We start from the raw sequence: 24284 nt of genomic DNA, 5'->3' as shown, positions 1-24284 counted from the left end.
TAACAAGTGATAGGACGAGAGGAAATAGCCTCAAGTTGTGCCAGGGGAGGTTTAGATTGGATGTTAGGACAAGTTTCTTCACCAAAAGGGCTGTCAAGCATTGGAACAGGCTGCCCAGGGAAGTGGTTGAGTCACCATCCCTGGAGGTATTTAAAAGATGTGTAGATGTGGTGCTTAGGGACATGGTTTAGTGGTGGACTTGGTAGTGTTAGGTTAATGGTTGCACTCAATGATCTTAGGAGTCTTTTCCAACCTAAATAATTCTATGATTCCTGTTCATCTGCCAATAAAAGGGCATCTTTGGCAAACAAGTACTGCTTCCTGCACTCCTCCTTTCCCTGAGAAATTTAGCACCATTCAACAAGACTCATAATTCTGGAAATGTAAAATTTCTACCTACTCCAGAACAGAGATTACACAATCTCGATACTGAGCTAGCAGGTTATTATGCGTCCCAGGACACTCACCTACTTTTGCAGAGGATGGTCGGGACAATCTTTGGCTGTAGATCTGAGCAGCTCTCTGAAAAGATGAAAACAGGCCAATGGTGTAGCTACCAGAATGACAACGATGTAACCCTGCAAGGCTAGAAGCCTCACTGGACACTGGGTTTGTGAAGACAGAAGAGCTGTCAGGAGCTGTGCTCCGTGAGGAGGGTAGTGGGGATGGGGACTGAATCAGCTTGGGACCAACTGGAGGAGCCGGCAATGAATGGTGACCAGGCACCTGTGAATTTTCAGAGGATGCAGGTTGACATGGTATCCAGGAACTGGCACTTCTCTGGAACATGGCACCAGAGGAAGAAGCGCTAAGAGGGCTGCACCGAGGTAATTTCACTTCAGCATTTAAGGAGAAGGTGGGTCCTTCTGGAACTACACAAAGATAATGAGCACACTACATGAGAAAAAGCTGCTTTTCAGGTCTTTTGGATAATATCCACACACCAAAGATGTCTCTACTCAGACACACTAAAACCAAATTGACTTCATCTACCAGCAAAGACAAGAAGAGGCTCTACATGATGAGCATCCTCTTTCAAAGCTTGCCATATCTAGATCTTCCCCCACAGAAGAGCAGCTGACACTTTCATACTGCTCACTCTACAGTATCTTCTCCTGGGTTTAAAGGAAAAACCTGCAGAATCTTCCCCAAAATTGTGCATTTGAATCTCTCAGTTTGAACCCAAAGGTTCCAACCTTTGTTTAAAACTATTTTAAAAACAGTATATGCATTTTTTCCTTGATGATGATTTAAGCCAATTCACTTACAGGTTGATTTAACTTCTTTCGGTTTATAGCCTTTTAATGCTCCTTCTGCAGGCAGATCTGCAACTGAACTTTTGGGCTGATCGTCTCTTACTTTTTTTACCAGCTCAGGACGCTCTATAACAAAATCAAGGAGTTAGGAAGTAGGAGAATGCAACCTGTGATATCATTAGAACAGGACTGCAGAATTTAAACATTGTTACAATGGACTTTCTTGCTAATATTTACTGTAGACCATGCAAGTCTATTGATCACAATTGTGCTGTCATGAACAGTAGCATGGACTACTGGACATGTATGGCTGGCACTGCACTTCCTTCCATGGAGCGCCTAATTAGGCCCAAATATACAGACTCTGCCCTCCAATGGGTATACTCACTGTAGGCAGCACAATTTAACAGGCCTTGATTTCTCTCATCCCTCACTTTGATTTCAGGATTCTCTGTTCATTTCAAATCTCAATGCCTTCAGTTTGCACATTCTCATTTCAGTCATGAGCCACCATATCTAGTTCCTTATAAATGCTAGTCCAGATTCATCCCATTTCACTTCAGGCAAAGAAGGCAGGAGTGCAGTTACCCTAGTCTTCACATACAGAGTCAGATTAAAAAAAAAAAAAGATAGATACACAACCTCAAGAAACCTGAATAACATTCTGGAGGGGTTGTTCTCTTTCCATAGACTGAAGTTAAACTGGATTTGTCTGGGCAACATCATCTCAGAACTGCCTGCAACACTTACCCCCTTGAGGCTGTTTCTCTGACTGGTTACTGGTGTTGCTGGGTTTTGTGCTTGTGGAGTTTGCTCCTAGGAAGACACTTGCTGACTTGTTTTTGTGTGTGTAAAATGTCAGCACTTCCTCCAGGTCACTTTCACTACAGTAGGGAGAGAAGAATGGATGTAAGTGAGGATTCTAAGCTTTTCTGCCTTCATGTAACAATCAAAGATAAGAAACGACAAGGAGACTGAAGAGGGGAGTAGGAAAAAAAGGTGAGGCCAGAAAAGCTAATGATTTGCTCAGTTCTGCAGGGTAAGAGCAGAAGCAAAGGAACATGCCTTGGTTAAACCTGAGATTCCCACTGAAATGCCATTTTCTTATGCAGTAGAAAATTCAAGGCATTCAGAAGCCTTCCCAGGATAAATAAAGAGCAAGTGAAAACTCCAAACACATTTTTGGGGAGATCAGCTCAACAGGAGAGACTCAGTTCATGGTTAAATTTGTGAATCTTCCCAAGGTGCTCTCTAGAACAAGCAGCTATCATGTCCATGAGAACTCAGCTCAGCTTTTGTTTTATAGTCATCATTAGTAGTTTCAATTCAACAGTGTGGGGAGAAGAGGAATAGAGGAGGGAAGAGCTTTTTAATTAGCCAAAACTGCAGGACAAAAAAACAGAACAGTCAATATTTTGTGAATCTCACAAAACTTGCATACGTTTCTCATTTTCTTTACAAGAAAAGAGTATAACTGCCCCAACATCCTAAGCGTCTATTGGTCCCAAACCAGTATCAGTTACTTGGCCATTCATATTAGAGCTTGTGCAAGCTGTAATTCTGATTGTTTCGATATCTAACATGCTTTCCTTTTGTTTTATAGTGTTGCCTCAGCGTTAGTGAGTGGGTATATGGCAGAGCAAACACCAAAAGCAGGAAGTATAGTGCCAGTACAAGGAAACGTAACACAGGAATATAAGTTTGCATAGCAGCAGTTATAATCCTTCAAAATGTCCTCTGCATATCACACTTGTACTAGTCTTAGCCAGCCTGAGCTTTGGTAAAAGCAACGTCTAAAGCTGATCCCACTGGAATTTGGACCTTCAGGGCACGCTGCAAAGTTCACCTTTTCTCCCAAACCAATGAGAATAGACATGAAGAGGAAATGTAAGAATGAAGAGTTGTTGGTGGGAAGGTGCTTTAAGCTTTTAAGTGAATTTATCAGCGTAAGTATATACTTCTACATTGCTCTGAGGATGTTTAGAAGCAGTGGTTGTAGCATGCGTATAACTAAACACAACACCATCCATGTGATATCAAAGTTAAAGAGTCGATGAGACAATACCCGTTATTCAGTGGCAACATTTATTACCCATTTTCTCCAGTGTTGCATTCACTGTACTGCATAACAAACACTCAAAGTGGAAATCTCTCCTCTTTGCTTGGCTCCAAATGACTAGCTCACTGATTTAAGCTTCAAGCACAGCACAAAGTAGTGTCAGATACCAGAGTTTTCAAACTTACCTGATCATAGAATCATAGAATCATTAAGGTTGGAAAAGACCTCTAAGATCATCAAGTCCAACCGTCGTCAACCCAACACTACCGTGCCCACTAAACCATGTCCCTAAGCGCCACATCTACACTTCCTTTAAATACTTCCAGGGATGGTGACTCAACCACTTCCCTGGGAAGCCTGTTCCAAGGCTTGACCACTCTTTCAGTAAAGAAGTTTTTCCTAATATCCAATCTAAACCTCCTTTGGTGCAACTTGACGCCATTTCCTCTCGTCCTATTGCTAGTTAATTGGCAGAAGAGACCAACCCCCTCCTCTCTACAACCTCCTTCCAGGTAGTTGTAGAGCACGATGAGGTCTCCCCTCAGCCTCCTCTTCTCCAGGCTAAACAGTCCCAGTTCCCTTAGCCGTTCCTCATAAGACTTGTGCTCTAGGCCTTTCACCAGCTTCGTTGCCCTATGATACTTCATAAGAAGCAGAAAGATCATCACTATAAATTGTCTGATCATTGGCAAACTGGCTTTTGCTGTTCTTTATCACTCAGGCAGATGATCCAGCAAAAATCTCCAGCCCCAGCCTAGACTGTGCATCAGGCCATGATGGCATGGTAGCCAATAACATGGAAACAGAAGAGTATGCAGTTCTGCCCCAAACAGCCATCTCTTAGCATTTCTGGCAAAAAGCAAAATGACCTGCCCTAGGAGGCAACAGTCATTTTAGTGGCCAGAGATGTCAGAGAACCAAGAGCATGCCGTGGGCCCATGTAATCTGCATTTCTAGTGACAGGAGGAGATGCTATGGTATATGGTAGTCAGACGTCTTGAGTATTGTTCTTTTATAGAACTCCATCTGAAAAGCAGCGAGATTTTTCTTGGAGCCTGTAAATCTGTTGCGGTAACGACTCCATCAATTAATTACATTAGCAAAAAGTAAAATTCATTGTTTTCATGAGAATGTAGCATCAAAAGAGACTGAGTCCTCCTGAACTTAGTTCAGAAGCCTCAGCTATCACCCACTCCTAATTGGTCATTAAGATTGCCATCCAAACAGAGAGAAAGAAAGAACAGTTTCGTAACTGATCACGAAAAAGAAGCAGTGACTGTCAACCTTCCCAGAGAAGATAGAAGGGCATTAAAAAGGCAGATGAACTCTACCTATCCAGATATTGACAGGGGTCCTTGCCCATATAGGCATGTCGCATATGGGTCAAATAAAGAATTCAAAAGGAATCTGGTTTTGTGCTCAAGAATCAGAGACTTTGAGGACATAATTCCAGTTCACTGACTGATTTCAGACAACAACTGCTCAACCGCAGCAGCTCAAAGCCATCTGAGCAGCAGCTCTAATTTTAGTCTCCTTCCAAAGTACTGCTGCATTTGCTCCAGCATCACAGGAAAGGAGACCATTAGCTCACCAGCATCAGCTTGAAATTTACAAAGACCAGGGCAACTACTGCTGTCCTTTGGGAATCTACTTAATGCTCAAAACATCTATTGTATGTCCTTCTCTATGCACTAGATGCTGATGCTACAAGCATTTGGTTGCCGGAAGGGAGAAAAGAGAAAAGACAAGTTCTCTATCCCCCAGCCAGAGCAGGTGCTACAGTCAATAAAGGTATTTAGAAGCCTTTAGATAATCAGATCATCTTTAGAACAATTCCATCACCTTCAGGCTTGGGAGATCCTTTATCGAAGGGAATAAAATCCATTCCTACCTTGCTCTGCTAATAAAGTTCTGAAAACCTTCAGGATTCACTCCTTCCTCCTCCTCTTCCTGTTTCTTTTTTGATCGCTTCCGAACCATCTGCTCTGTTTCCTGTTAATAAGCAGTATCAGTAAGTGTCTCTATGTATTTACTATATGTTTCATGGCATAGCTATAGCTCAGAGAAGACAAAAAACAATTCCATGGGATCTAAGAAAAAAGAACATCAACTCCAAAGAGCCAAATTATAAGTATGTCACTATGTGCAACAGAATGGATAAACAGAGAAAGCTCCAGAGACAGCATGCTAAGCATACACTAAACTCCTCATTCCTCCACCTGACATAACTTATTAGAACAGATCTGCTGAGAAGAGGTCAAGTCTTCACAAATACATGCTGCTCCTTCAAATATACTCTTTGCTGGGACATAAGGAAGTATGGAGGGGGAAAAAAAAAAAAAACAACAACATTCTTTACGGATATTAGGTCCTCTTTCTACTTCCGCTGTTTCTGTCACAAATACAGAGATCCTCAAAATAGCTTTTATTTGAGCATCTGTCCCAAAAGAAGATATTCAGGAAGAAAGAAGGACAAAAATATAGAATGATATTAAAGAAACTCAATCAAGGAGGTCTGCTGAGGGCATCCACATTTCCTACTGTAAACCAGGAGTTCTCCTCTTGAGTTAATTTCTCCTGTCATGCAGCAAATTTCCAAGGGCTTATCTACATATCAAAAATACACTGCTTTAGCAAAAGGAAAGAAAGTAAAACAGTACCGCCTGTGGCAAATATGCATTTATACACTAAAATATACTGGAATAAAAGATGGTAAGCCTTTGTGTGTGAGAATGGGAGCAAGCTCTCAGATATAAATGATCTTTCCATTTTTCACCAGTAGAACTTGTTGACACTAGAGGTTGTATTGATACAAACATTTTTGTTAATTAAAAAAAAACCCTACAGGCCTGTCTGAAATACCAATACCAGCATACAAGCTTTATCTGACCAGACTTGACCTCCACTTCATTGCTTCCTACTGGTACTCTAAGCATTCCTAGGACAAAAGGGTCAGATACATCTTTTGAAAGATAATTCAAGAGCGGGGAGAAAAAGCCACTCTGGGACATGTCTCTACTCTTCATCACTTAAGTAAGAGTCTGGACAACATACGATCTGTTTTACTTAGTTTGCTGGAGGTAGTATTTTTTCTTCTGACATTACAGAAGATACATAATGGTTAGTAGGAAACCCCTACTAAATCTGAAGTTACAAGTCAGTGAAAGAAGTCTATATGTTGGAATCAGACATCAAAAAACCTCATAGCTTAAGAGTCTCTCAATGGCTTAAACGTGTACGTCCTAAAACCTCAAGTGATCTGTTCTCACTTGTTTTAACTGAGAAAATATGTTTATGCACTGATTTATTACCAGTTACACAGCTTTATTTTGTGAATTTACTCAAGAGTTAGCAGAAAATCCTGACTGAATACAATTTGAGTGGAAATTATATCCAAAGCAGCTGCATTCTTCACTCACCACAGAGCCACCCGAGTGTTTTGTGGTTACTCCTAACACAGTAATTCAGTGAACATTAGGCATACAAGGCACTCCCTGGAACAGATTTGGTTCAATACCCATCTTACTTTGACATATCAAGTTACCAGATGTCACTTCTGACAAGGTAATGTAAGTGAAAATCCTCTGCTAGCGAGCAGGAGCTTGGAGGCCTGTGTGCACAGCAGCCTCTGAAAGCAAAACTTAAACTACCCTTGTTCTAACACTAAAGAAATGCTAGGGGGCAAAGGAAAGGGGAAGCTGTTCTTGCAAAACAAGGATTAGCATGAAACCACTATGCTAAGAACAGCATCTTCTACATCTAAAGAGGAGAAAATTATTTAAATTAGCACCTATTTCTCCTTATCACTGAGCATGCAGAGTCCCATACTACAAATAGGTAGCAGTCCCTCAGTACACCAAACAAATGGTATACACAATATACATAAATATTTCATACTGTTCTGTATAAAAGAAAATTATCTCTAAAGAAGCAACATAAAAATAGGGAGAAATGGTAAGAGGCATTACAAAGCACTAGAATCAAAGTCAAGCCAAAGAAAAAGCAAACTAACAGTTAAATTCCACTTCATTTCAACACTCCTTTTTACTTTTATGCACAACATTACCAGACTGCATATATAATGTAGTAATACTGTTGTCTATCTGACAATTTGAACAGACAAGCTACCATTACTGGATGCACAGCTGCAAACTATGTAAATTACAGATCAGAGCCTTTGAAACAGCCTGCTGTCTTGACTATGACAGCAGCCAGTAGGAGATACTTTAGAAGAAGAGAACAGAAACCAAAAGAGCTACCAAAAGAAGAATCAAAAAATAATTAGTCACCTTGTTGTAACAGATTATGAACTCGCCCAGCTGGTGAGCCAGGATACGACGACGATCATTTAGTCCTAAACGACGGCTGGGGAGCAGCATCCTCAAGGACTGCTGAAGATTGCTGGCAGCTCGCTTCAGAAAGCGTACCACAAGCTCCTGCAAGCAAGAGAGATGAGTTAACAATGGACCAGCTGGAAGATGCAGGCAGAAGAGAACAGAGGTACTACAGCAGCTAATGACTGGCAAGAACTAAACACACTGTCCTGAGAAAATGTGCTGACAATTGGCAGGCAAAAGCATTCTACAATGTGCATTTTTAATGTAGCCCTACAAATCCAAGGTGCAGGGAGAAGAACGATGGTGTGCCTTGCCTGAGGTGGGTCAGAATTGGGAACACTTGAGGACTGTTTGTCTGAAAAGCATGGCAGATGAAGAAAAAAAAACAAGCAGCAAAAAGCAGCACAATACAGAACAACCTGTAAAGTCCAATACCTTAGGAGAACATTTCCAAACAACAACGTGCAATGTGTTAAGAAGCATACTGACATAAAACCCTCTCAACGCTATCACAGGGAAGGGGATCTTGGTCAGATATCTCCACTACAGTGACGTAGCCCCATTTCATCACTTTTCATATATGTACACTATTGCCACAGCCTCTCCACAGCAACAGATGACTACATCTACAGCCATGTAATTCCAGTCTCCCACCACATGTGTTTGACCTCTGGCAGGGGAAACATATGGCAAGGCAGATCCTAAGGCGAGATGCATCCTGTGGGTGTTTTGAACCCTTTCTGTCTCCCTTCTGGATTTGCTTTTGGTTAGGAGCTCTGTTAATGCATAAATGAGCAGCCTCACAGCCAAACTATTGGATTTCACAGCTCGCCTCTCACTGCCATTACTACAGGCTGGTTTGATCTGTTATTTTAAACATTATTTTTCACAGTGCAGCAGACAAAGTGACTCTCAAAAAGCCAGTTTCAATTTCCACTTGGAAAGAGCAGGGGTAACTTTTTCCACTGAGTCGACTGATTATTCTTGACACACAATTTTATCTCTGAACTGCACGGGCTGTTTCCCCTGCAACATGCATTCAGCAAGAATACATTTGGACTTGCAGAAAGCTCAAGAGCCTACTGTACAAAGCTCTTTTAGAAAGGTTTGTGAGGGGATCTGGGCTTGCTGCACTCTTTAAAATGTATATACATCAAATATAGGGTCTTAAAATACTACCTGGAAAAATTCATCACGTTTCTTAAAAAAACCCCAACACTTATGCTAGAAAGTAACTTTCTCTCCTCAGTGGCTTTTACCTTTTTTTTTTGCTCTGTCTAGAATGCAAAGAAGATTCCTAAGCACAGATGCTTGCAAAGAGTAAAACAGTACATAGGAGAAAAAGCTTAACTGGGTACCTGTTCTATTTGAGTAGATGTATATTTTGTTTAATGCAGCAGAAACCAGATACTGCCAAGTAATCTTTAAGAATCTAGATAGAAGAATTCAAAAGCAGGTAAACTCAGAGATCAGTGAAGGAGAACCAGTGAAAGATCTGAGCAGCTCAAATGTCAACCACACTCTAGTCATTAAGAGCTGTCTACTCTATCGCTGCTCAGATGTCAGTCAGCAGTCCTACCTTGTCTGTATGTTAAAAATACAGCACTGGCAGCTGGACAAAAATAGACAACTATAATCTCAATTATAATCCCAATCCAAGGATGGGAACTGACCTCAAAACTCTCAAGGCAGATTTCAGCTTGGCTTCTCCGTCTGGCCAACACAAAGCTTCTTACCATTTGCTCATCCTCTTTAGCAGCCCAGGCAGGATTCTGGATCTGGTCACCAGCCTCCTTCATCAGTCGCAACTGAACGTGCTGTAGATAGGCAGAGAAAGCCCTGCGAGCTTGCACTTTGCTGCGGACCAAGAGAATCAGTCAGCTATATTCAGAATAGTAATGGGAACAGTTACAGCAGTCAGGCACAGCTTATGGACCAGTACGGTCAGCAAGGACCTCCTAGGTGCACAAATGTTGAAGCTCAAGGGAAGGAAGACCCCTTCACCCCACCAATATTTTCAAGGAGACCTTCAGTTCACCAGGATGAGGGAGGTATTGCAGGAGATACAAAAGACAGCAGATGCTCTTTAAGTTCTAAGATCATCTCTAAAAATTGAATGCTCTCCTTGCCTTTTCACAGCCTTAGCTACTCTCCTCCAAAAGCCAATAACATGAACATCAGCAAAACTGTGTATTTTTAAACCAGATTCAAGGCTCTCTTGGGCCTCTGTCTTCACAAGCATTTTGAACACCACAACAACAGACCATAAAATAAATGAAGAGCTTGGTACTGGTGCCAGAGTTATAACAAAAGCCCTGCAATTCCCATTGGAAATGAAAGAATTAAATCTGTGAAAGTGAGCTCTTCCTTCTGGCCCAAGGACACAAGCCAAATTTCATTGAGCAAAGCACCACTGAAGAATGAAAGATCATCATCAAGCTGGCTGAACATGTTGGGAAGCTGTGAGCATGAACTGAGGAGAGGACTGGGGTAGGGACTGGGAGGGACACATTGCTTCTCATTCCCTCACAACAGTAGTCACTTTAGCATATGCATCTGTTGTGAGAGAAACTGCTGAAAGCAATTGGCTAATTCTGTTCATTGTCATCTTGGCCTAAACCCTCTTCTCCAACATTCTGCTGTCCCAGTCTCCACTCCTCATAGTTTTCCCCATAGTCGCTACAAGCTGTCCCTTGAATTGCCAAGCAATTTCCTTTTCATAAGGATGTAGAAGCAGATGGGCTTTAGTGTCAGTGACAGATTCCCCTTTTATCACAGGCAATGTCCTAATCTTTTCTATAAAACTATCAAGTTTCATCTTAAAACAAGCTAGAGTTTTAAACCCATTATTTTCCTGGAATATTATTCCAGAACTTGCTGTTCTAATTATTAGGAACCTTCTTTTGCTACCCAGCCTAGCTTCATTCACGAGCAGTTTATATTTCCTTTTTTTTTTTCCCAACATTGTCCTGTACCTTAAATAATTTCATCCCTAATGGGTCTCCTGCATTGAATGTATTTATTAACAGCAATTACATCCTTTCATAGTTTTCATTTTATTAGTGTGAATTATCCACATCTTTCAGTGTCTTCTAACAAAGCACCCACACTGATGACATGATGAGACTAGCAGCTCATATCCACCTGTTCCAGTCACAATTTACCTCCCATGAACATGGGTGATAGCAACTGTATACAATATTCCACTGAAGTCTCAGAAGTATCCCAAGTAATAAACCCTAGACCACATTTGGTGTTTTCACGCCTGCATGAGCTACAGCTTCGCAAACCTCCTGTGATCAACAAGGATGCAAGATATTTTTCCTTATAATTAATTTCCAGTTGATGAACATCCAGCTGATAGAATTTCTCCTGTAAATTATTAGTTCTTAAAAGCATACCCTTGCACTTTGTGCTACTGAATTTCATCCTAGTTATATTATTCCTATCCTCAGGGCCATCCAATTCTTCCCATATTAATTCCACTACTTTTCTCTCATGGTAATAACTCCCAAATCTTTTCCATCAGCAAATTTCATTAGCACATTTCTACATTTTTGTCATTCTTGACTTGATTATTAAAATCAGCCTCAGACTGATTCCTGAGGAACCTCACCATTTTTTCCTCTACTTATTCTCTGCTTCTTAGGAATATTCTCAGATACTTATATGGTCCTCATGACTCCATGCACATGAGTCCCTGAAATTTCATTAAAAACTCAGTCCAGAAATTTAGTCTTCCTGTTTTGTATGTCTGTAAATTTCACGAACACGTCGTTACAGTGTAACATAGAAATCATACAACATAGTAGCACTTACTGATCATCAATTTAGATAAGAATTAAAGTTAAAACAAAATACATTAGAAGTATCCATGCATCTGCTTAATCATTAGTTTTTGATGCTTCTGGAAGACCGTGCCAGGCCCAAAGAGGGGCTAAGCAAATGATGAGTTCACAAGAGTCTCAAACTGACATCCTCTGTGGATAGCTGTACCAGTACTGCAGTAACTAAAACATGATAAAAATACCTGGTCACAATTCCTGTCTTCCAGTGAACTCCAGAATGCACAGCAGGCCTTGTAAGACCTCTGAGGTCTGTATACTACACCACACCTACCTTCTCTTCCCACATGTGTGGAATATCAGGAGAACACTCTGAACCCTAAAAACTAATAATCTACACATCAGGCCACCACATATCAGAAAAGGCTCTCCCCCTGAGGGCTCTCGAGGGCTGCCAGGTTTGTTTCAGGTTTAACTCAAACATCTCGCGACCAGGAGTTCAAGATTTGTGCTGGTAAGAATTAAGGACCCCCCATTATCAACATTAGCACAGTAATGTAATTCTTTGCCTGCACCTGATACTTCTGTGATTGCAAAATGGGAAACTGAAGAAGGCACGTGTATAACACTGCCTCTCCTCTGGTGTGTGGAATATTGAAACCTGAGGCCTTAAATGCAGAAACAAGTAACTGCCTTTTCTTTTTACTTCCCTGGGAGTGGCACAGTTGAAGGAACATTTCATTCGACTGTCACCTCTTCACCAGTAACACCCAATGTGTGGAAGGCAGAGAAATTGCGTCATCAGACCAACTAAGAAGCGAGAGAAGTTCTACCACTTACAAAAACTGACTGGAACAGCCCTGGTTTTTTTTGGATGAAAATTTCACTACTTCAGCTCCTCTGCCTGTTGACCCCACAAGCAAAGCTTTCATCAATGACAGATCAGATGGGTCCAAGCCCAGCACAATCCTGGAACATGAGGTCACCACAAGCCTTACACACTTCTGTGGGGAATCCCAACAGTACTGGGTGCTGAGCAAGATTCTGCCAGGAACACCAGACAGAGTTTACGTTCTTGGCAGGAGTCAGTTCTATATATAGGTAGATGACAGCATTGCTATGTTTGTCCTCAAAACAGGTTTCAGAATCTTCCCTGTCACGACAGCAAATGTCCTTGCCATAAGAAGACATCAGAACAATCCCCAAATCCATTTGATAATTCATAAATCCTCTCAGAAACTAAATTAAGAAAGGAACAACAAGCAACAATTATTTTCTCTACCTTTGGACATTTTTCACGAAAACATAGTGCTGCTTCTTATCTAGAAGATATAAAATCCTCCTACACAGATATATATGCTTACTCTTTCTTTTTGCCCTTCCTGTCCATCTGCAAATAGACAGTTTTACTACCCACATTTAAGGGGAGGATCATGCTTCTAAACATCTAGTAGGACCCTGGTTGGTGTTATTCTATACAATCTCCTCCAGCACCTCTCTTTTTTCAAGCAACAGAGCCATGCATCAGAACATACTCTGCTCCACACTGTCATACTCAACAGAAGACAATGAGATGTTTCAGTAACTTGTCACTCTCAAATGATCTCCTATCTTGCTCTCAGAGGGTGATGAGCAGAGGTTATTATTAAAGGTAAAAATTTTATCACCAAAAATAAAAGCACAAAAAACGAGAAAACTAATTTTATGGAGAGGCAGCACCGAGGTATTCCTACCCAACCTTTGTTGTATAGTTTAACATATGTTTATACCCACTTCTTTGAAAATGCAAAGAATGAAAAGACGAATTTTAGAATTCAATAGCAGGCATCCTGCACTAAGACAGGGAGGCATTTTAGAAGCCTGAGTTGACCAAAGAAGAGCTTACATCACCAGATTAAAGAATAGCAATGGAGACTCTGGCTGATGCTTTATACAGATCCAACAGGTCAGGCATTTCGGTAAACTGACAGTCTTTGCAACTATCTCTCTTCTGTGCCAACTGGTTGTTAAGGCAGCCCACAGTTAGACAAAAATCCAGGCCCCTTTCTCTAGGGTCCTCTTACCTCCTCACACACATTATAATGTGGCACTAAGTGTACATCTTCCATATTTTAATCAATATTAGCTGCTAGTCAAAACTCAAGACAATATGCAGAAATCTCTCACCTCAGGTTTCCATGCTTTTGAAGAATCTGCAGCAAGTTAAACTGAGATTCTGAGTTTGTTTTTCGAAGAAACGGCTCTCCTCCATCTCCAGTTTTCTTGTCAAGTTTTTTTGGCAACCCCTCCTTACAAGTAGTTTTCACCAAATCAGAGAGCTTTGGCTGGCTTTTCACCTGGGTGTCCGAAAGAGAGCCAACAGTTCTATCTAGCTCTTCATCTGCATCCACCTCCTCTTCCTCCTCATCTTCTGCGTCTGACTTGAGGGACAGCTTTGTTGGTTCTGATGTCCCTGTAGTAGAGGAGAAATCACTTATGCTGGTTAAGAAAAAAAAGAAGTGGGGAAGACCGTCCTGTTATTTATACCCTTTGGTTTACTTCTAAACTCTTTTCTGCTAGAAGGACAGAACACTACCATTTTAGAATAGCATCTTAAGTATCACTGCCCTTTATTATTCTTTCTGTCTTTCTGCTTGTGTATCAAACAGTTGAGAAGCCCATTTTCCCAATATCAGACAAGACAGACCAAGATTCTTGTCTCAACTTTACAAATGAAAAAAAAAAATCAAAGGCATTTTCCTATACTTTATCCTGATTCTTACATACATACTGACATATATATACATTCATACTTGACATATATACTCATTTTTTGTATTTTTGTGTGTCAGAAAAACCAAAGCTATGAAATCTAAACTTCCACGTGTGCCAATAAAGATCACATACCTTAACATAGCACCAAAAATCATTTTATAAAATACATTCTCTCCCATTGCAGTCAGTATCACATAGCTACTAGAAAGATTTTAGAAATGGCTTCAGGAACAGCCACTTTTGAGGATCATTCACCTCTGTACCCTTTTAAGTTTTTCCTACGTCAGCTTGGATGAGAAGGATTTCTCTGTTTCCAATAGCTTAGAGTCACTGCTGTGTAGGAGAACCAGCCTGGAAGGTCCCAAGTTTTCATCTTTCTTTGAAAAGCTGGAGGACTATAGAGGCACACATACTATTGAATTCTTGTACCCAAAATGCAACCGCAAGCTCATCTTCAAGAACATATTGATTACCTTTAGTCATATACATGGGGGATGTAGAATGATGGGAATGAAATTCTAGGCACTAAGGCGGCAGGAAGATCAGAAGAGCAATGAAGTGAAAACTATTAACACTTGAAATTAAAACTATTAACTTCAACCTGTGAATTCCTTTAGGGACTACAAAGGGCAGAACAACCCCATTCACACACATTTAAAATAAAAAAGTCCTTGCTTTTGACTAGCTGCTCATCTAAGACTGCAGCCATGCATACCTGATGATCTTGTCCGTGCTGCTCTAGCCTTGCCATGACATCGTCGGCGCTTCCGTAACTCCAGTGAAACAAGCTTTCTCTCATAAAAGAGAGCATGAGAGTCTACAGCTTCCAGCCTCATATCCAGCCTTCCATTAAGACCTGCTCTGCAAAGCATAATACAGAGACATCCTCAATCTCCCTTTATACTTCTCTCCCTGATGATACAAGAGACTTAGTAGATTAAATTTCTTCAAGAAACAGTTTTCCTGACACAGGGAAGAAATATTTATGATCAGTCAAACTTTGCTGTATTTAAAGCCTGCAAATGTTTGAAGCGAGTCTTGCAAGTACTTTACAGAACATCATCTCTCAAAGCCTCAAAATGCACTTATCTAGTGTCATGCTTTCATGACTGAGCAGCATCTGTCCATCATGCAGCAGCTCAAGGCACAATTAATAGGGGAAATTGAATTGCAAGAGTACAAAACAATGGAGGGGAGTGGGAAGAGACGACATGGACCTGAGTCCAGTCTTCTGAACTTTTTATGTAGACATCTTGTTCTTCACTGTTTGGTCAGAGATAAGAATTTTAACATAATCTAAGTGAAAAATGACAACCTTTCTGCAAGTTCTGCCTAAACCAAGGGAGAAGGAGCCCTGCCAGATTCCTTAAGGGAGACAAACAACAACTTTCTGCCAGTGTACAAAGATCCAGCAAAGTGCTCTTTATGATATAAGTGAGAACATCCACAGAAAATTCCTGTTGCTCCATTTACCTTTTAGATCTAGCAAAGTGAATATATGGGTATATGAAGTCCAAAACCCTCATGCATTACAGGATCTTTTGAGAGAGCTCAATGATGGGGCTTATCAATATGGTAGGAATGCCAAAGTAGGAAGCCTAAGAGGAGCAATTTTAAGGTCCAATCCAACAAAACTTAAGCTCTCCACATGCTAGGATACTCTTTGCTCACTGTATTTTCTTTTCTAAAATTAGTCTGATGGATTTCAGGTAGAAAAGGTATTTACCCAGGACTTGGAAGAGGAAGCTATGGAAATCTAAATTTAGAATAAATCCTGCAAAGTACAAATTATTTAATTAAGAAGCCGTTTACCGGGATCTCCCAGTGATGAAGTCTCTTTTCATCTTGCCCCTACAAAGAGAAAACCGGCAAAAATTACCTTTCATTCTGGATCATCAACTGGATTAAAAAGCCTCTGAAGTCTTTCATATGTACAATTAAAAGGCCAAATTTACAGAATTCCTTGCGAGTTCTATCTTAAAGGAGAAAAAAAGGCTCCAAAAGAGGAAATCTGAGCAGCTGTTCTACAACTGATGCTTTCATCTGTCTGGCTTAAATTGCAGAAGGTGTCATTTGGAGCTACCCTCTAGACACCTCCCTGAAAGTATATAGCAAAAAAAAAAAAAGAATATTGTACAGTGCTGATGCAGGAAGAGCTTCTGTAAATATTGTCTCCTCAGTCAGAAACCTTATCCTTACTCTGTAGTTACTTTATTGTGGATCTCAAATTTGGGTAAGAAAAAAGTTGAGAAGGAAGGGTGTTAAACATACAATGAAAGATACTGCATACAACTCTCAATGGAAGTTCAGCTAGTGGCATGAACTGTCAGTTCCACCCAAGCACAACCCAAAGAAAGAGGCATCAAATCATGCTTGCACAGGTCAAGAGATAGGAATGCTAAACCTTTGGAGTAAATATCAGTGCTTACTTTACATGAGGGCAAGCTCTAATGTGACTTTAAATTTGAAACAAAAGGTAAGCAAGGACCACCTATAATTCCTTCATAGAGAAACCTAGGTGCTTGAAGGTTTTTCATGTCTATAGTCATCTTTTTACTCCAATGACTCCCATGCCTTTTCTGTAATGTCCTTTTTGCCCTCGGACTCAGAAGCGCAACACGTAAAAATGTGAGAAACCCCCACAGTCACTGGCACACTAAAGAGATACGTAACTATTACCACCCCGTAAATCATAGACTGGTGTTTATAACACTGGATAAGTGAGGAATCAATCCTTTTAATGCTGTTTGTGCCCTTTGCCTCCCTCTCAAATAGAAAAGCTTTCTACCTGTCCTGAAACAGACGTGTAGCCAGCATGTAGTTCATTGATGTCTTGTGCTCTAAAAAGGATCTAGAAAAACAAAATACAGGATGTATCAAGATAGAGTTCAACACAATGAAAGGCAGCATAATACAGAAATAAATGATCTATAAAAAACATCCCAGAAGTGGATTGAGACAATATGCTGTACCATAACAGAAAAGAGGAAAGGAGGAGAGCTATCACTTCTCAGCTGAAGTTCCTGGTGAGGCAAGAGACACAGAGAAACATTACAGACTGGAAAAAAAATTAGAAAAGCGTAATATAGTATCATTCGCAGGATGAGTCCTATACTGTGTTTATGGCCTAATGACAGACTACGCAGTATGTGCAGCTCTAGGATGTAAAAGCAGATAGCAGGAATGGATTATCTGAAGGGAAGACATTTTTATTCTGACAGAAAAGCAACATCAGAAACAATGCTTGATAGCCTTCCACGAGGTGCAGTTAGGCAAAGCAGCAACAGTTAAAAACAAGGATCAGAAAAAAGCATCCTCAACACTAAAATAAACTCTACCAAAACCCTCAATATGTGTCTTTCTGATTGCTAAGCTGGTTGATATACATATACCTAACACAGAATATCCCTCAATGCAGAGCATCAGTGCAACACTGAGCCATGCTGTTGGATTCTTATTCTTACCCATAAAGGTCCCATGTTAATGGGGTAGGGAATATCCGGATGAAGCCTCCTCTCCGTTCATTCTCCTCTCTCACTCGACGAAGAACTTTCATCTTGGAATAAGAAGAGAAGAAAAAATAGCCAGCAAAACAGATACAATGAAAAATGAACCCTAGAAAAATATCTGAGTTTCAGAGGACAAGACTATTACTGCAGTCCTGGGAGTGAGCTGGGTACGTATGATATCCTTAAGCAATTTTATCTTGCATTTAAATTCTGAATGAGTCTATCACTGCTTGGAGCACATATGTATGCCTGGCATGACTGAGGGCAAGGGCAGTACCAGCAGTAAAACTCAGTAGTTCTGTTTCAAGGATTATACTACTGTCATGTTTTTCATATACATGCACTTGCTCTTTGCTGAGCAAATAACCTCACATATTGCATGAAAGCCAAGGTCAATAAAGGATATTTAATAGCCTACTTACCTCCTCCATGGAGAGACCCAGCACAGAGCTGCCTTGCCTTCCTGTTGCTTTTTCCCTGCCTGAGGGCATCGGGTTTTTGGTTTCAGCATCGCTGGCAGACAGAGGACGGGTACGCTGTAGAGACAGTGTGAATCCAGATTTTTCCCTTCTCCTCTCAACTTACTTTAAAAAAAAAAAAAGGTTACATTCAAATTCCAGGACCCCATTCCCAGCAGAATCTACACTCCAAAGTACTACAGCCAGAATTCATAATTCCACACTCCAGCTGTTGAAGAGTCCACACCCCAGTGGGCACTAAGTGTGAGTATTCACATTCCTAGTTTTTAGCACAGCAGGACTCACAATTCAGGCATCAGTGCCAGTATTTACACCCCTGGCCCCTTCCGGAAAAACATGAGACGTACCCAAAAGCACCAAAGCCAGGATTCCATACAGAAAAATCCTCACCCAAGGGACACTAGAGCCAGCATTCACACTCACAGGCTCCAAATACACTTGGATTCACACCTCAACGGTACCAGAACCATGATTCTTTGTTCCAGTTGTGTTGCTACACTAGGACAGAACTGTAATTCACTAATGAGATAAAGTTGCAGGAAAAAAGTGAAAAATTCAGTTCACTTCTTGTTATTTTTTTGTTACTATACTGCTGGATCTCAACTTGCTACATCTCACACTTAACAGACAGATCTTGTATATGTACGTAAATACATCATATAAATTTGCATACATATGCAAATTTAAAAAAATAAGAAAAGAAATTATTTGCAGACAGTCTCTCCAAGCTCATTCGTAACCTGATGGGCAGTTCTGATCAATTCTAACAAAGGACAGGAATTCCAAGTGTCTTCAAATTAGCAGGATTATAAAATCTTCAAATCCCAGCGAGACTGAAATCTTTGAACATGTTCTCAAGTACATTTTAGCTGGTCTTCTCTCTGGCTGTAGCACAGGAATGTCTCTAACTTCACAAAGATCTTGCTTCCTCTTTGACCCAGCTTATCTTTACAAGTATAGATAAATCCAACCACTTTGTTTTATCTCCAAATTCTGCAAGCATCTCTGATTCCCACATCATGATTCTAATTATACTAAGCACTGACAGCAGTTGGCACAAAGATCCTTCCTATTCTCTATCAAACCTCATTATTCAATAAGACTCTTTTTTCTTAGCCTCAGCTAAACTTATACAGAATGACATAAAGAGCAGCACATAGAATGAATTACGTTCTCAAGATGATTCCATCTGTCCTACCTTCCTTCCTGCTGGGAAACCTCAAAAAAAATTAGAATCATCGCTACTACGTTCGTGCATGAAGCCCAGCAGCAAAACAATGCCTACCATGTCCCCACACAGCCAGGTGCTTAGAACTGTAAACTAACATTGATTTGTCCATATGGCTTGCAAGGAGGATGCCAAATATGACATTTAGAAAGGTGGATCAGTCTGACTTATGCTAACGATAGTTCTACATTTTTCCATTATCTTTAAGAAATCCTTCTTATTTCTATATCTATTTTGACCCAGTTCACACTCAAATTTTTGCAGTTTCCTTCAGATGACTGTCTCACAGAAAATAATTACTTCTCTTATGGGCCACCTGAATTTTGTCAATACAGATTCACCTGTGCTATCCTTTTCATTCAGACTTATTCCATCCCCTGTAATACACAAGACAAAAATTCCTCCTCCTCCTCCCTTTGGTGTGACACTCCTATTTGCTGCTGCTTTCACCAGCTCTTCCTTTGTTTTTGGAGTTTCCTTTTCAGTGACCTGACAAATCCAGGTCTACCACTGTCTTCATCATTTGATGACCAGAGTGACAATTTTATCTTTAAAATCTATATCGAATTTCTTTAAAATGCAGTTCAGAAATACTTGTAGGCTTAAAAACTTTGAGGGATTTGACCCAGCTGACCTTGACTCTCAGCACACCTCACTTACTCTTTTTTTAAGCTGCTAGAACTGCTGTAAATGTCTTTCGAACCTTTGCTCTTGCCACATGGAAACGTAGGCCAACATATTCTTGTTGTCTTCCCCCACCACCAGGCTACTTAGCTGCAAAATATATTTTGGGACCAGTTGCGCCAAAAATATTGTACGAGGTAACATTTGAAGTTGCATCCCTTATATTGGTGAAGGGAGCTGAAGGGTACTTACCAATCTGGTGTTTGCTGTTTGCAGCTGTGCAGACACAGGACGCTGCAAGAGACACACAAAGAGAATAAAAATCTTGTGTTTTCCAAGACACTAACATCTCTGCCCAAGTTGCAGAGGAGTGGTGAGTACCCTAAAGCAAAACGGTATAACTGAAGTCCAGAGATACAGCTAACAGCTTCTGTCATCTCAGTTCAGATCTTCCTCATATCCTCCACCAGTGTATCCTGCCCCCGTTCCAAACGCAGCACTAATCCTAACCTCAGATGTGCACAACTGTGCAAAATGCATCTGGACATACACATGATTTTCAAAAGCACACAGAAAAGAGCTCTGCAGAATGGCTGAACGAACTCAACTTTCATGACCAAAATTCATATTTTTGTAAGATAAGAGTTACCCGGAGGAAAATATTGAATAGCTATGTATTAAGGAGAAACAGATGCTGTTAAGTAGAATTTTCATAGAACAGAGGGGTTAAAAAAAATAGTAAAAATCCTGAAATTCCAGAAGCCACTTCATCTAAATATCTCAACAGTATTCCAGTTCTCGTGGAGAAACAAGATGCTATTTAACATTCCAAAACAGGCGTAGAAACACCAGCAGAATGTCAAAAAGTACCCTGTATTACTTATCTGGCATAAGGCCTACAAGCAAGACCAGTTTAACGACAGGGGTAAGTTCAAAAGAAAACTATTATCATAGGAGCTTAGATTTTCCTTGCCTTCGGTGGTATTCAGGCTGCTTTCCTCCTCTCCAATGCCCAAGAGGAGCAAATGGTGTAAGAAAGGATTCTCAGGAGATCTATCTATCATTTCTAGCTGTACTACTGCCAAGTTCTTCTCTACAGTTGGTCTATACAAAACAGGTTGAGGTCCCTTTATTGCTTACGATTAATTGAAAGAGCTCCAACCCAAATCAACAATAAGTTACAAAGTAAGCAGCTAAATTGTTCATTTCCCTAGAGGGAGAAATGCTCAGAGAGTCAAACCAAAGAAATTACACACAGAACTTGCAGTCCAGTCTGGTGAAACTCAGAAAACAGAAGTTGCCATAACTACTCTCATGACCAAGAATGCTGGTATCAGCATTTCTTTCCCAAGAAGCAACTTTTACAATGATTAAAGATGGCCTACATGAACAATCAAAACTTAAGACATCATGAAGGAGTTAAGAAAAAGAGACATTCAAAGTACCCTTTGCAACTGAGAATGGGAACAGAAACATCAAAGATCCAACAATCAGAGATAAAATGCATTCAGCAAAGAGCAGGACAAAACATTCTTGAACCATGGAAAGATCTATACATCTATTTAGTCATGGGATTTCCATTTAGGTACTTAGGAAAAACATGCTATAAAACTTTATCACTGGATTAGAAGCCTGTTCCTGGTAAACATAGTTATGGGGGGCACCTGTCCCAAAAGATAAGTTAATCCCATCTATCTCATAACCACTGCTCTGTCATATGAATCTTTGCATATTTCAACTGGCCAGGCCTTACACTTATTTGTGTTTTTTTGAGCAAAATAAATCTATAAATTTAAAGCCTCCTTAAAATTCAGTGCTTCCCAACAGCTCAATTTTCTGAGACTCTCTTGTATATTTTTTTTCAGACAAAAGACATTAAATCATCAGGATCTAATCACATTGCTCTAAGACAGAAGATTACTTTTTCTGGAATGGTTCCTAATTTATCTGACATACCTTTTGTCTGCCACAAAGAGCACCTTTATGAAACCCTATCTATTAAATTGGCCTTAGAAGCTTTGGACTCAGCCACGCATCCTATAGATACTCAATTCTCACCTTACCAGCTATTCATCTCTCTCTCAGTGACTCAAGACTCTGAGTTCTACATGAAGCAAAATGTTGCAATTTCTGGGAGTTTTCCCTATACCAAAATGGACAGTGTATTGGTACTCTGTCACTGAATACAAATGACTTTTAATTTCCTAATTGAACTTGAGCTACACAGCCATGTTGCATGCCCCTCACAGGAGCATATGCATCAGCAGCAGAGACTGTCAGGATACACCGTTTGCCTATTTGCCTGAGGCAAAATGCATTTGAAAGTCCAAATGACAAGGGGATCTCCCTGACTTTTGTGAGTGCTCTACTTCCACAGATATTTATGGAATCCATCTCACACCCAAAAAGAGAGAACAACTGCTCTTCAGCATTACAGGGCTAACAAAGCACTATCTCAGCAGAAAAGGTAACGGACAGTCACAGCAAGCCACATGAGGCCTCAGTCCAAGGATCCACGGGAAAGGAAGTGAGAGATTCCAAGAGTGAATGAGAAAGAAGTCTTAAATTTCAAATGCAAAAAGCGCTTTCTGCCTAGAAGGAGGTCTTGGAAACATTCATAAAGCTCTAGGGTTCTGGAAGCTTGTTGCCCACAACAAAAGTGGCTGAACAGCCCATAGCTCAGGTACATCCCCTGAGTCTCTTCTGTAGTTATGTAGAAATCCAGATAACCTCACTCAATCACTAGCTCACTCACCTGTGAGCCAAATTCCATGAGAATGACTTTCCTGCTACCCTCCTCAGCTTTGGCTTGTTGAAGTCACTTACCTGCAGCTTCTGGTATGGATTTCTCCTGACAGATTCAGATGAATGATAAATGGCCCGGCTTGACCGCTGGCCTGGATCCTGGCACACAAAGCCTATGGGCATCAGGAGGCACATGAGAACTTTAAGCCAGGCAAACCCTGAGATATAAACCTAGCATACCTGTTAATGATCTCAGTCTATACATGCCTTTCCTGTCCCTGCCCAAGGACCAAAAAGGATGTTTTTCTTTTTTATATCTTGCTTTGTTTAATCCCAAACTGTATATTGCATTACATTTTTTTGAATAAAACTGGAACTTGCTTCAAAACCAAGTACTTAAATCAATAACATGGGTTACCGAATAGCAGCATAGAGATAGGCTTCATTTCTTAAATAGCTGAGCAGGCTACCTGATGACAATTCTGCCTCTTTTAGTATTAGGCATAAGTTGCATCAAGTAACTGAACCAAGATGTACTAAGGATGCCTAAAAGGTGCTCTGCACTAGAAAGTCGCACAGCTTTCACAAGTATGAGTCTACTTCTAACATAGCCTAACCAGAACCCACATATTCAACCTAAAAAATGCATGAATACTGATTCTGAGGGCTAAACAGAAGTCACCTGCTAAAGAGAAAGAGTAGTGTCTTCAAATACCAAATTAGGGACTCTTAATACCACCTAAGCATCACAAACAGCCAGATAATCTGAAGCTGATATGTGCATATACAACTTCCCAGTGCTAAATACAGTTGCTCTCCTTTACCTAGAGTTCTCCTCTATTATACTCCTCTAATAACATGCAGCTCATAAAACCTACCTTTTATTGGTTTTAAATGAGGGAAAGATTGAAGGAGCTTTTTGTTACACTCACCTACAAGAGTGAACATATCTGAGAGCATGCTAGCTTTGATCTTCAGGTCCAAAGGAGCATCACTATCCCCACATGCAACAGAGGACAAGAGGAATTATTTCTCTGGCATTAAATGAGAGGAATGCATCAATATCCAAGATATCTTCCAATATAGTTTCTTTGTATTGGTCCTTAACACAGACATAATCAACATGGGAAGAAAACTAGGTGATTTTCACACACATAGGTCAACATGAAACAGCAACAGATTAATCTGTTTGTTTACCCTTTTTCACAGCTTTAGTCTTCTAATGCAGTGACGTATGGCCTTGTTTTAGTTCTGCTTGGCTAGAAACATTTTCTTTGAATGTATCTATGTTACATTTCATGGAGTAGATAGAGGCTGCTGCTGTAGAATTCTTAAAAACAATTACCTATGCCTCTTCCACATAAAATCATACAATCAGATGGGTTAGTTCTAATGGATGGGAACAATTGATTAGGGAAGGTGATAGATATGAAGAGATAGAATCATAGAATAGAATCATAGAATAGATCAGACAATGGGGACAGATGGGAAGCATCCATAATTTTATT

At 40.4% G+C, this 24284-nt stretch overlaps 1 protein-coding gene across 1 annotated transcript in view; it reads right to left on the bottom strand.

Moving 5' to 3' along the window:
* Window positions 1-467: 467 nt before the first annotated feature.
* The window catches only part of TTLL5 (tubulin tyrosine ligase-like family, member 5), a gene marked incomplete at both ends in the record, with an annotated part of 37304 nt that continues 13487 nt past the window's right edge, over window positions 468-24284 (bottom strand). The window contains 15 exons of the mRNA XM_009587125.1: window positions 468-872; window positions 1269-1382; window positions 2007-2140; window positions 5207-5307; window positions 7605-7751; window positions 9389-9509; window positions 13604-13889; window positions 14907-15052; window positions 16004-16042; window positions 16980-17042; window positions 17656-17747; window positions 18123-18236; window positions 20284-20325; window positions 22858-22949; window positions 23709-23770. Coding sequence (XP_009585420.1) covers window positions 468-872; window positions 1269-1382; window positions 2007-2140; window positions 5207-5307; window positions 7605-7751; window positions 9389-9509; window positions 13604-13889; window positions 14907-15052; window positions 16004-16042; window positions 16980-17042; window positions 17656-17747; window positions 18123-18236; window positions 20284-20325; window positions 22858-22949; window positions 23709-23770 — 1958 coding nt within the window. The remainder of the gene's footprint in view (window positions 873-1268; window positions 1383-2006; window positions 2141-5206; window positions 5308-7604; window positions 7752-9388; window positions 9510-13603; window positions 13890-14906; window positions 15053-16003; window positions 16043-16979; window positions 17043-17655; window positions 17748-18122; window positions 18237-20283; window positions 20326-22857; window positions 22950-23708; window positions 23771-24284) is intronic.

This window comes from Fulmarus glacialis, unplaced genomic scaffold, assembly GCF_000690835.1.
Source record: "Fulmarus glacialis isolate BGI_N327 unplaced genomic scaffold, ASM69083v1 scaffold25730, whole genome shotgun sequence".
Lineage (NCBI taxonomy): Eukaryota > Metazoa > Chordata > Aves > Procellariiformes > Procellariidae > Fulmarus > Fulmarus glacialis.
The sequence above is the reverse complement of the archived record's forward strand: the minus strand, read 5'-3'. Positions and strand labels throughout refer to the sequence as shown.